The sequence below is a fragment of the Wyeomyia smithii genome, chromosome 2 (assembly GCF_029784165.1).
Source record: "Wyeomyia smithii strain HCP4-BCI-WySm-NY-G18 chromosome 2, ASM2978416v1, whole genome shotgun sequence".
In the NCBI taxonomy this organism is placed as follows: Eukaryota; Metazoa; Arthropoda; class Insecta; order Diptera; family Culicidae; genus Wyeomyia; species Wyeomyia smithii.
The window spans coordinates 145938521-145952780 of record NC_073695.1 but is presented as its reverse complement, the minus strand read 5'-3'; the positions used below and the strand labels follow the sequence as shown (position 1 = coordinate 145952780).

Sequence of the window (14260 nt, the reverse complement as noted above, 5' to 3'; positions counted from 1 at the left end):
GGGTGGTATTCGGTCAATTTCGGCTGTTTTCCAGACACCGGAAGTCGCCATCTTACAATTCAAAATATTGTCTGAGGTCGATAGGTCGATTTGTTGCTTCAGTGCATCATAACAATTCCGCAAATACCCATATTGGGTGGTATCTGGTCATATGCCGCTGTTTTTCGGAAACCGGAAGTCGCCATCTTGGATTTCAAAATGGCATTTGGAGACAATTTCTGGCCCCTGTGCGTCATTTTCGGTTGTTTTCCAGACACCGGAAGTCGCCATCTTACAATTCGAAATGTTGTCTGAGGTCGATTTGTGGCTTCAGTGCATCATAACAATCCCTGAAATACCCATATTGGGTGGTATTTGGTCATTTGCCGCTGTTTTTCAGAAACCGGGAGTCGCCATCTTGAATTTCAAAATGAAATGGCATTAGGAGACAATTTTTGGCCTCTGAGCGTCATTCTGGTTAAAGAAACACTCATATTGGGTGGTATTTGGTCATTTTCGGCTGTTTTTCAGACATCGGAAGTCGCCATCTTACAATGCAAAATGTTGTCTGAGGTCGATTTGTCGCTTCAGTGCATCATAAAAATTCCGGAAATACCCATATTGGGTGGTATTTGGTCATTTGCCGCTGTTTTTCGAAACCGGAAGTCGCCATCTCAGATTTCGAAATGGTATTTGGAGTTATGCCAGATGAAGGAAGGTTGTCAAAACATTATGGACATGTTTGTTACACCTAAAATCATTCACATGCCATATTTGGATATATTTGCTTGATTGGTTCTCGAGTTGTGCGAAATTTGAGTTTCATTTGTATGGAACCCCTCCCTCACAGAAAAGGGAGGGGAGTCAGCCTATTATGGACATATTTTTTACCCAAACATTCACATACCAAATTTGGTTGTGTTTGGTTGGTTGGTTCTCGAGTTTTGCGGAATTCGTGTTTCATTTGTATGGGACCCCTCCATTGTAGAAGAGGGAGGGGTGTCAAACCAGTATGGATATATTTGTTACCCCTAAAACATGCACCTATCAAATTTAGTTCTATTTGCTTGGTTAGTTCTTGAGATGTGGAGAAATTTGTGTTTCATTTGTATGTCCCTTCCAGAAGAGGGAGGGGTGTCGAACCAATATGGACATATTTGTTACTCCTAAAAACATCCACATGCCAAATTTGGTTCCAGTTGCTTGGTAAGTTTTTGAGATGTGCAGAAATTTGTATTTCGTTTGTATGGGACCCCTCCCTTCTAGAAGAGGGAGGGGTCTCAAACTATCATAGGAACCTTTCTCGGCCCCTAAAACCCCTACATACAAATTTTCACGTCGATCGGTTTGGTAGTTTCCGAGCCTATATGGATCAGACAGACAGACCGGACTGCATTTTTATAGGTATAGATAGAAGAAGATAGATTTCGTCAAGCAAATGTAGACTACAATTATAATAATACAATGTTCTCTCATATTCTATATGTTATTTCCAGTAGTTAGTCGTTTTTTGATTTGTTTTCTGCCCAAAGTGATGTCGATATTTTCGCAGTGCTGATTATAGTGACGCATCATGCGATTTATTGGGCCATTTTTTTTAATCGTTAGTTCTGTGAGAGCTTTCCGAAAATATTTTACGATTTCTTAATTGACGACTGGGTGCATAACAATTTAGTTGCGATAATAATTTAAAAGATTGCACGCGTTGAGAAATAATTTCATTGATGAAGTAAAGCATTGAAAGTTCGCGGCGTCTTTTAGATGCTTGTATGTCTATAAGCATGCAGCGTGCTTCATATAATGGTAAGGAAAATGCTGTCCAATTTAGCTTACGAAGCGCGTACAAAAGAAATTGTTTTTGGACAGACTCAATGCGTTCTTCATGTGTTACAATATAGGGATTCCATATAATGCTACAATATTCCAGAATTGGTCGGACGTATGTAATATATAATAGTTTGATTGTGTATGGGTCTTGGAAATTATGGTCGAAGCGTTTTATAAAGCTCAGCATACTATTTGCTTTGTTGATTATTGTGTTATAATGTTCTATGAATGTAAGTTTGGAGTCTGAGACTACGCCTAGGTCCCATACGATTTTGCATTTTTCTACTGGTTGGTTTCCTAAGAAAATGTCTGTTGGTGGTGTTACTGTTTTTCTGCTAAAGGCTATTGAATTACATTTTTTAATGTTGAATTGCAATTGGCTTTTGTTGCACCAAGTGTAGAATACATTAATTTCATTCTGGAATATTTTGAAGTCTTCTGCATTGATTATTTCTATAAAGAGCTTCATGTCGTCAACATATACAAGCACATGTATTGATTTAAGAAGGAAGGAAATGTCATTCACGTATAATATAAAAAGAAAAGGGCCCAGGTGAGAACCTTGTGGAACCCCGGAAGTTACTTCTATTGTGTTTGAAAAGGAATTTTGAAAGCGGACTATTTGTGTTTATTTGTTGTTAAGTATGACTGCAGCCTTTCCAAAAATTTTGTTTCCATTCCGTATTTTTCGAGCTTGAAGAGCAATAAAGGTATGTCGATTCTGTCAAATGCTAAAGTCCGTAGAAAGAGCTTCTACGTGGTTGCCGTTGTCCATTACAGTCAAGTGAATTCAAAAAGATTTGTGGTAGTTGATCGGCCTTTATAAAAGCCGCGTTGTGGAGTTGTAATTTGGTTTTTTACTTGTTGAAAGATTTTTTCATTAGTTATTGATTCAAATAATTTTGGAATGCATGATACAATGGGAATTCCACGATAATTATGAATGTCAGATTTAGCGCCAGATTTGAAAATTGGCACTAAATATGAGGTTTTCCAGAGTTCTGGAAAAATTCCATTCTTTAGAGACATATTAAAGAGGTATAGTAAAGGTGTAGATAGTACCTGTGCCAAGTTTTTGAGAAAAATTGGAGCTATTCTGTCAGGTCCAGGACCTTTCGTAGCGTCTAAATTTTTAAGTGCGTTCTGAATTTCGAATTCAGATATTTGATTGACAGATAAAGAATTCGAATATTCAGGAAAATACGAGAAATATTCGCGGTCGCGGTCTGTGTCTTCAAATGTGGTGTATATTTCTTGAAAAAAAAGTGGCAAAAAGACTACATATTTCATTACTAGTATGTCCTACATTACTGTCAAGATACATTCGTGATGGAAAGTTGTTACTTTTTAGTTTGGTTTTTACGTAATTGAAGAATTTCTTAGGGCAAGACTTGATTTGATGGTCGATTTTACGGCTATGTTCTTCATGTGCAATTTTATTGGCTGCATCAAGTAGACAGCAAATTTCTTGGTAATTTTGAAGATTTTCGCTATTTTTGTCTTTTTTGTAGGGTAGAGCGGGGCTAGTTGATTACGGGGCTAGTTGATTACGGGGCTAGTTGGTCAATGAGAATATCTTCGAATCTACGTATCTAAAAAATCGTATTATATGGGTGATACGTAGTAGATAACCAGAGAAACTAAATGACAAAATGAAGTACAGTTTTAATTAGAACGTATAATAAATACAGGTTGCTGCCAAATTGGCCATCAATTCTATTCGGTTTTCATGTTGAAATTTTTTGTTTAAACAAAGCTAGCCAAATTGAAATGAACATGGCTCAACGTATTATGAAAGTCATTTTCGTTACTTTTTAATTGTGTAAAGCAAACTTTCGCCAAAATTTTATTTTCATATATTTCGAGTAATTTACATATTTATTACATGAGGGGCTAGTTGGTCACATACTAGCGGGGCTGGTTGGTCATATGCACATCATAAATGAATGCAAGTAACCAAGTGAATGCAATTTCAGGAACAGTGCATTTCGTGACGCAAACTTAATCAAAGCGAAAACAGCGTTTGCTTTGATGAATATTTTTTTGTGCAATATAAATGCTTAGTCATTGATCTAAAATAACTATAACGTACACTAATGCATCGACAAATGCTTTCTATCTGATGAAAATTTCGGCGTAAGCAAGCTTTCAACGAAAAAAAAACTAATGTAGCTATAGTTTCGTGCTTGTGATTGCAGATGCGAATCTAGAATTTGGCCCCTGTTCTCAATTTATTCCTTATTGTTTTTGATTTAGTTCCCAACCAAACTATTAGGGAAATTTCAACATATTGTCAGGTATGAAAGAGTAACACGATTTTTTTCATGCAATTTTGAGTTACTTCTCTGATGGTTTGGGATTTCGGAAAGCGAACGTATAAACAAAAAACTGGATGCGGTTTGACCTCCGCTGAGATGCTACAGGCTGCCGCTCACCCCACACCCTGACCAACTTACCCCAGCTGAGGGGCTAGTTGGCCAATTTGACATCCACTCAAAAAACATAGAATATCCGCAAAATCATAAACTATTCTGTACAGTTTATATTTTTTCTAGATGCTTTAGACTTAACACAACATTTCCATGTAATGAGTTTTTGTCATAATGTTTCCTACAAAAAGTTACAGAACACTTTGACCAAAAATGACCAACTAGCCCCGCTCTACCCTATATTTTATGCGCTTTTTGTTTTCTATTTTTTCAGGTTCTTCAATTGTGGATTAAACCACACTGGATATTTTTTGGTGCTCGTACGTCTTCTTTTTTTAGTGGTACATTTTCTGATATAATTGGATTAATTATTTCATAGAATTTTGGTACTTCTTTGTTTACATTTCCTTCTTTACAAATAATACTACGCCAATTTATTATGCATAGTCTACGTTTGACTTATTCGAAGTCAGTTTTGTGGTCGCAGTCGCTAGGGTACGAAGTGTTATTCATTACTATTGAATATTCAATTGCTGTGTGAAAAGCTTCATTTTTCCAGATGGGAGTCAATGATGCATCTACACAGAAGTCTTCAGTGCAGTTTGTGAATAATAGGTCTAAATATGCATTTTGTTTGTTTTTGACATGATTGATTAAGTATAGACCGAGTTCTAAGGATTTGCCAAAAAGATACTGCAGTGTTTCGTTTTCGCCTACGACTGGGAGTAAGATAGATTCATTTTCAATGTCTACAATAAAGTCTGCATTACGTTGGTTGAAGTCGCCATAGACATGCAGTTTTACTTCTGGTTTCATATTAGACATAATAGATTCTAAAGTTTTGAAAAATAATGCATATGAATGTTTATGAGCATGTTCCGGTGGAAAGTCACGAAACAGAAGATATGTTGTTCACCAGCAATAAATGCTTTGGCATGTTCTTTATATTTGTCGGATATTATTTCTTCAGAAGTAAAGTCTGCATTAATGGCAATGGGGACCGCCTGACTTTTTTTCGACTGGTAGACAAATTCCGGTCGTGCCAGAATACATTATAATTGTTTCCAAATACTTCTTCGCTTCTTACGCTTTCGTCCCAGCTACTTCCAGTTCCTAAAATTATTTTAAAAGTTGATGACAATATGTTTACTTTTTTTTCGACTCTAAGCAAAGTCATGCTATTTTCAATTTTAATTTAAGGAGTAAATGTAGTAATGAAGATAGAAAATTAAACCAACTGAAAATATGATTGTAGAAACTACGAAAAATATAGTTCAGCAGGTGGGACTCGAACCCACAACTTCCAATCTCCGGTCAGATGTGTTTCCGTTACATCACCGCACCACCGCTTATCCAATTCTCGCACTTCGTACATTTACTCAGTAGAGACTATTATTTATAGCTGGCTATTGTTTCAACACCCTCAGTGGAAGTTGGAATGACTTCTCAGTGTGAGAGATAGAAACGTGCTAGTGAGTTGCCATCTCTACCAGCAGCAACATCGACTCGCCTCACAAACATTTTTACTTTTCTTTTTTCGACTCTAAGCAAAGTCATGCTATTTTTAATTTTAATTTGTGGAGTAAATGTAGTGATGAAGATAGAAAATTAAACTAGCTGAAAATATGATTTTAGAAACTACGAAAAATATAGTTCAGCACGTGGGACTCGAACCCACAACTTCGAATCTCCGGTCAGATGTGTTTTCGTTACACCACCGCAGAACGTTAAAGACGTAGTTCTAGAATCGAGTTTTGTATCGCTTATCCAAATCTCGGTCTTCGTACATTTACTCAGTAGAGACTATTATTTATAGCTGGCTATTGTTTCAACACCCTCAGTGGAAGTTGGAATGACTTCTCAGTGTGAGAGATAGAAACGTGCTAGTGAGTTGCCATCTCTACCAGCAGCAACATTGACTTGCCTCACAAACATTTTTACTCTTCTTTTTTCGACTCTAAGCGAAGTCATGCTATTTTTAATTTCAATTTAAGGAGTAAATGTAGTAATTAAGATAGAAAATTAAATTAACTGAAAATATGATTGTAGAAACTTCGAAAAATATAGTTCAGCAGGTGGGACTCGAACCCACAACTTCCAATCTCCGGTCAGATGTGTTTCCGTTACATCACCGCACCACCGCTTATCCAATTCTCGCACTTCGTACATTTACTCAGTAGAGACTATTATTTATAGCTGGCTATTGTTTCAACACCCTCAGTGGAAGCTGGAATGACTTCTCAGTGTGAGAGATAGAAACGTGCCAGTGAGTTGCCATCTCTACCAGCAGCAACATCGACTTGCGTCACAAACATTTTTCCTTTTTTTTTTCGACTCTAAGCAAAGTCATGCTATTTTTAATTTTAATTTAAGGAGTAAATGTAGTAATGAAGATAGACAATTAAACTAACTGAAAATATGATTGTAGAAACTACGAAAAATATAGTTCAGCAGGTGGGACTCGAACCCACAACTTCCAATCTCCGGTCAGATGTGTTTCCGTTACACCACCGCAGAACGTTAAAGACGTAGTTCTAGAATCGAGTTTTGTATCGCTTATCCAATTCTCGGTCTTCGTACATTTACTCAGTAGAGACTATTATTTATAGCTGGCTATTGTTTCAACACCCTCAGTGGAAGTTGGAATGACTTCTTAGTGTGAGAGATAGAATCGTGCCAGTGAGTTGCTATCTCTACCAGCAGCAACATCGATATGCGTCACAAACATTTTTACTTTTTTTTTTTGACTCTAAGCAAAGTCATGGTATTTTTAATTTTAATTTAAGGAGTAAATGTAGTAATGAAGATAGAAAATTAAACTAACTGACTATGTTTTTTGTAGTTTCTACAATCATATTTTCAGTTAGTTTAATTTTCTATCTTCATTACTACATTTACTCCTTAAATTAAAATTAAAAATAGCATGTCTTTGCTTAGAGTCCAACAAAGAAAAGTAAAAATGTTTGTGACGCAAGTCGATGTTGCTGCTGGTAGAGATGGCAACTCACTGGCTCGTTTCTATCTCTCACACTGAGAAGTCATTCCAACTTCCACTGAGAGTGTTGAAACAATAGCCAGCTATAAATAATAGTCTCTACTGAGTAAATGTACGAAGACCGAGAATTGGATAAGCGATACAAAACTCGATTCTAGAACTACGTCTTTAACGTTCTGCGGTGGTGTAACGGAAACACATCTGACCGGAGATTGGAAGTTGTGGGTTCGAGTCCCACCTGCTGAACTATATTTTTCGTAGTTTCTACAATCATATTTACAGTTAGTTTAATTTTATATCTTCATTACTACATTTACTCCTTAAATTAAAATTAAAAATAGCATGTCTTTGCTTAGAGTCGAACAAAGAAAAGTAAAAATGTTTGTGACGCAAGTCGATGTTGCTGCTGGTAGAGATGGCAACTCACTGCCACGTTTCTATCTCTCACACTGAGAAGTCATTCCAACTTCCACTGAGGGTGTTGAAACAATAGCCAGCTATAAATAATAGTCTCTACTGAGTAAATGTACGAAGACCGAGATTTGGATAAGCGATACAAAACTCGATTCTAGAACTACGTCTTTAACGTTCTGCGGTGGTGTAACGGAAACACATCTGACCGGAGATTGGAAGTTGTGGATTCGAGTCCCACCTGCTGAACTATATTTTTCGTAGTTTCTACAATCATATTTTCAGTTAGTTTAATTTGCTATCTTCATTACTACATTTACTCCTTGAATTGAAATTAAAAATAGCATGACTTTGCTTAGAGTCGAAAAAAGAAAAGTAAAAATGTTTGTGACGCAAATCGATGTTGCTGCTGGTAGAGATGGCAACTCACTGGCACGTTTCTGTCTCTCACACTGAGAAGTCATTCCAACTTCCACTGAGGGTGTTGAAACAATAGCCAGCCATAAATAATAGTCTCTACTGAGTAAATGTACGAAGTGCGAGAATTGGATAAGCGATACAAAACTCGATTCTAGAACTACTCCTTCACGTTCTGCGGTGGTGTAACGGAAACACATCTGACCGGAGATTGGAAGTTGTGGATCCGAGTCCCACCTGCTGAACTATATTTTTCGTAGTTTCTGCAATCATGTTTTCAGTTAGTTAAATTTTCTATCTTCATTACTGCATTTACTCCTTAAATTAAAATTAAAAATAGCATAACTTTGCTTAGAGTCAAAAAAAAAAAAAAAGTAAAAATGTTTGTGACGCAAGTCGATGTTGCTGCTGGTAGAGATGGCAACTCACTGGCACGTTTCTATCTCTCACACTGAGAAGTCATTCCAGCTTCCACTGAGGGTGTTGAAACAAAAGCCAGCTATAAATAATAGTCTCTACTGAGTAAATGTACGAAGTGCGAGAATTGGATAAGCGATACAAAACTCGATTCTAGAGCTACGTCTTTAACGTTCTGCGGTGGTGTAACGGAAACACATCTGACCGGAGATTGGAAGTTGTGGGTTCGAGTCCCACCTGCTGAACTATATTTTTCGTAGTTTCTACAATCATTTTTTCAGTTAGTTTAATTGTCTATCTTCATTACTACATTTACTCCTTAAATTAAAATAAAAATAGCATAACTTTGCTTAGAGTTGAAAAAAGAAAAGTAAAAATGTTTGTGACGCAAGTCGATGTTGCTGCAGGTAGAGATAGCAACGCACTGGCACGTTTCTATCTCTCACACTGAGAAGTCATTCCAATTTCCACTGAGGGTGTTGAAACAATAGCCAGCTATAAATAATAGTCTCTACTTAGTAAATGTACGAAGTGCGAGAATCAGATAAGCGATACAAAACTCGATGCTAGAACTACGTCTTTAACGTTCTGCGGTGGTGTAACGGAAACACATATGACCGGAGATTAGAAGTTGTGGGTTCGAGTCCCACCTGCTGAACTATATTTTTCGTAGTTTCTACAATCATATTTTCAGTTAGTTCAATTTTATATCTTCATTACTACATTTACTCCTTAAATTAAAATTAAAAAAAAATGACTTTGCTTAGAGTCGAAAGAAGAAAAGTGAAAATGTTTGTGGCGCAAGTCGATGTTGCTGCTGGTAGGGATGGCAACTCACTGGCACGTTTCTATCTCTCACACTGAGAAGTCATTCCAACTTCCACTGAGGGTGTTGAAACAATAGCCAGCTATAAATAATAGTCTCTACTGAGTAAATGTACGAAGTGCGAGAATTGCATAAGCGATACAAAACTCGATTCTAGAACTACGTCTTTAACGTTCTGCGGTGGTGTAACGGAAACACATCTGACCGGAGATTGGAAGTTGTGGGTTCGAGTCCCTCCTGCTGAACTATATTTTTCGTAGTTTCTACAATCATATTTTCAGTTAGTTTAATTTTCTATCTTCATTACTACATTTACTCCTTAAATTAAAATTGATGACAATATGTTTTGCTGAATTTCTTTCATTTTGCTTGGGCTTTTCATGCGATTGAAATTCTGACAGTAGATAAGAATTTCAGTCGCATTCTGTCGAGGAAGCTGTTGTGAATTTGAAGAAGTTTTTGGAAAAATATTAGGATTACAATTAAAATTTTCTTCTTCAGCAGTGGATGTCAGTCTAATTGAAAGTTCAGCATTCTGTTCAGGATGCGAAAAATGTCCAGGTGTGCTTACGTTAATACTTGCCATATGGGGCGTCCTTACTTGAAAAATTTTTTGGTGCTCCTTTTTTTCTTGCAGACGACGTAAACGCTGCTTTGTGCCGTATTGTGACCAGTCACATTTCCATATTTTTTGCTTCCAATGAAGCGCCAGCCAGAAGTTGATTCATTATTGCTGACAAAGTTTTGATGAGCTTGCAGTGAGATAGACGATGATTGCGTTTCCAGCGGGACATTGACGGGTGCAGGTATTCTTTTTGCCATTTCTTCCATGTGAGACTTAACGTCACGCGTAAGGGCAGCACGAGATTCAGCTAAGTCATTTTTTAGGGTAGTGATTAATTTATTGATTGAGTCTGTCGTTGCATTTGTAGTTGATGTTATTGTTGCTACTGCTGCTGTTGCTGCCGTTTTGGCCACCGCTTCAACAGCTGATGTGGTGTCCGAAGGTGTGTCGAAAAATGATGATATTGTAATTTTAATTTCAGCTGTACTGGCTTTGTTGCTGCTGGCAATGCTAGAAATGCTTCGGTAAGTTTCTTTAAGCATTTTTTCTGCATGCGCTCCGACTGCCGCTGTGGTGTCCGTAGGTGCGGCGAGAAGCGAGGATATTTTATTTTTTATTTCTGTGGCCCTGGCATTGTTGTTGCTTGCGGCAATAGAAATGTTATGTTTGATAGAATTTAGGGTTTTTTCTATTTCCTCGAGCGAGTCGACGTGGGTCTTGCTGAGTGTTTGATAATTTGTGAGCAATTCATGGTTTGTTTCCATCTATTTGCCAATACTTTCTGTAATGTTTTTAAGTTGCGCTGTTAATGTCTTCAGGTTGGGCTCGGTCTCGAATATCTCCTGACAGTCCTGGCATAGTGGCAGCATGAAGGTGCGGAGGATTTCCCCGTGGTTCCTCTGAGCACTTATGCACGCAGCATGGAAAGTACGGTTGCAAGTTCCATGACAACTCCAGAGGATGTGGCTGTCGCTTTGAGCACAGTTAATTATTCCACACTTCATTGAACTATTTCACTGTTTCACTCGCGTCGTAAATAAGTAAACGTAACACGAGCACGAAAAAAAAACTACGTAAAAAGCTGATGCGCGTTTGTCGCGTGGTCGGTTAAAAAATGTTTATAAAGAAAGAGTTAAATAATAAAAATGTGTGCTAGAGCGCAGCAAATGCGCGTCCGAACTCTACAACGGTTCGACGTGAAAAAAAGTAGCATGGGTTTATTCTCAGGCTCCCCATCACGTACCCTTTCTTCAATCTATATTCTACAGTACCCCTGTGGACTCTCCTCCTAACAAAAATAAGTGCCTATTATAATAAAACTGGTGTGAGTAACATATGAAAGTTCTCTCCAGGGAATTGTAACTAGGCGATATTGTTAGGATGGACAGAGGCTCGGTATAGTAGAGTAGTAAGCTTAAAACGGAAAGGTAATTACACACAAGCACTGACATGAATGATAAGCGTATCACTTACTTCAATAGTGTTACTGCCAATAATATGAAGTGCAAAGTACAGAAAACACCTGGGCAATATCACAATAGATCTAAGCTCTGGTCGCAGTGATGAGTCCACACAGAAAAAAAAGGTTCCAATGAAGAGTACAAGCAGCTTCTCATGAACTTTAAAGTTACTTCCTAGTACTGACGGTACTTTATTTAGAATAAAGTTCGGTTTTAAGTAATGGGTCCTGTTGTTCAGAAAGAAAGTTCCGCGGAACTAAATCCGAACTTAATGTGAATTCTAAGTTCGTTTGTTAAGTGAAATTCGCACTTCTGATTGCTTGGGTAGGCATCGCGGAAGGCAAAGTTTGTATACAATCGCATAAGTTTGTTGTTAAAACCAGTGACGGCTTTTCTTCAAGATATTTTCTGCTTACTTTATATTTCTTGCGTAAGTGTACCACAGCAGAGGCCGAGTTCTGGTTTCCATTTCAGTTGGTTTCATTAGACTCAGCAGAAGGCAGACTCGTTTGTGGGATAATTTGAAATGTACCGTTTGACTGTTTGCAGTTTGCTTTGGTTTGCATACGGTTCTATCGGTTCATATCCATACTAGGCGAGGGAGGTGTGTGGAGGTAAAAGGTAAGGCGTTGGTCACAAATTACGTAACGCTAAAAATCAAGATTTTTGATCCCTCCTATGTAACAATAAGTAACGTTCGATATGACTTTCCCCCTAAAATTACGTAACGCTGAACAAGATGACCCCCCTCCAAATTTTTAATTTTGAGCAAACATTTCAGTTACTCAACTGTCTCAGCCCATATTCCGATATCGATTTTTAAAGAAAAGTTTAAAAATTTGACATCTTCGAATGTTAGTCCAGATAGATTTAACAGTATGCAAAGTTGGCGTGGAATCCTTCATACCAGTACATTAAACTACGAAACACGTCAGTGAATAAAAACTGACTTATTATAAGTTCCACATAACAATTCGATTTTTAACACCTAAATCAGAAATAAAAATGACGGTTCTATTGAAAATGAGAACCAAACGTAATCCCACATCATCTATGTGATCGTTTCTAAGGGACATCTCTTTTAAATTTTTACCAGTAGTTTAATCACATGTGGTAAATGTATGAATGCAAGATACACTAGATGTTTATAACCATGTTAGACGATATATACCCTTCACAATTTAATTGCTGTGCAGAATATAATACTAGGAATTGTTTAGCCAATGTAAGCAGAATTTATTTTCGATGCCTGTTATGAATCGATTCAACTTGACTAATCCTTTCTATTCGAATTCACAGTACTGGGATAAAAAACTTAGCTTTAGTTGATACTAAATATATTTAACTTTAAATTTTCAGGATAACTTGAGTACTCCGGAAACTAAACCAAAGGCTCATAATCTAATAACTAATAATGAAGAAAATTCAAATGAGGATTTTCCAAGCGATGGAGTTTCAAATGAAGAACCCGCCATAACTTCAGTCGGTCCTACGATGTGGATGGGTGCTCAGAATGGAATGCTGTATATCCATAGTTCAATAGCCAGATGGAATACTTGTCTACACAAAGTAAAATTACCAGACTCGATTCTTTCGATTGTACATGTTGAATCGCGTGTTGTAGTTGCACTAGCGAACGGTTCACTTGCCATCTTTAGGAGACAGCTCAATGGAGAGTGGGACACATGCAATTATCATATTATAACATTAGGCTCACCAAAACATTCAATAAGGTGTTTGGCAATAGTTGGTGATAAAGTTTGGGCAGCGCATCGGAATAAGATCAATGTTATAGATCCAATTACGTTGACCGTGTTACATTCCTTTGAAGCACATCCTAGAAAAGAAAGCCAAATCCGACAAATGACTGCGACAGGTTTGGGAGTCTGGATATCTATCAGGTACGATTTGATTTTATATATATATATATATATATATATATATATATATATATATATATATATATATATATATATATATATATATATATATATATATATATATATATATATATATATATATATATATATATATATATATATATATATATATATATATATATATATATATATATATATATATATATATATATATATATATGTTGATTTTTCTTTGTTCGTTGTTTTCGTTAATAAGCAAATGGTTGTTGATTTCAAGATCTTGAATATCTTGGGATATTTCGACCAAATCATTATTATCCAGGTTTCCTGTTATTTGTTTAAATCCTGTTCCTAAGAAATTTAGCAACCCTCGCTTGGACCTTTTGCAAAATTGTAGTTCATCGTAAAAATGCATGGTGTTGCTAAGTTTCATGTATAAAATTTCGGTCATTTCGTTGAAATTTCCATAATGTTCAGGTCCTTTGAGATTAGCTTGCAGTTTTGTGAAAATAGGCTGGTATTTATCAAGATCGATGATGTGAATCATTTTATGTTCGCCGAGTTTCAGAAAACTACATCCAATCTGTAATGTTAGCAGTCCCGGGTTGTTTTTAGGTTAGTAGTTTGGATTGACTGTGACGTAATTGATTGAATTTGGAATAAGGTGTAAACAAGGATTGATATTCTGCGTGCATCCATTCTGAAAAGACAAATAAAAAGGTTAGTTAGAATATTATTTTCCTTTTTTGTTTAGTTTTAAAATAGTTTATTTGACACGGCACGATACAATTTATGTTTAACTGAGCCAAGTACATTTGTTTTTTTTTTTTAATTCTAAATTAGCAGGAAAAAGAGGGAGGCACATTTTTTATATCTCACTCATTTTTTATATCAACCAACATAAACCGACAACCTGCGTTATCAAGTATCACCGCGTCAGCACACGCACATCCGTTCATCGGCCAGTGGGCAACCATCAAGCAACCACCGTGAGAACATATCTGAGCAGCCGGCGCATAGTGCTTGGTAAGCTAATTCTGTTGGGAGATAGGAT

General features: G+C 36.8%; 1 protein-coding gene across 1 annotated transcript in view; it reads left to right on the top strand.

Annotated features, from left to right (window-relative positions):
• Positions 1-13795, top strand: part of LOC129720030 (JNK-interacting protein 3) — a 600772-nt gene extending 586977 nt beyond the window's left edge. The window contains exons 7-8 of the mRNA XM_055671442.1: positions 12686-13227; positions 13684-13795. Of these exons, the coding sequence (XP_055527417.1) occupies positions 12686-13227; positions 13684-13795 (654 nt within the window). The remainder of the gene's footprint in view (positions 1-12685; positions 13228-13683) is intronic.
• The last annotated feature ends 465 nt before the right edge of the window (positions 13796-14260 follow it).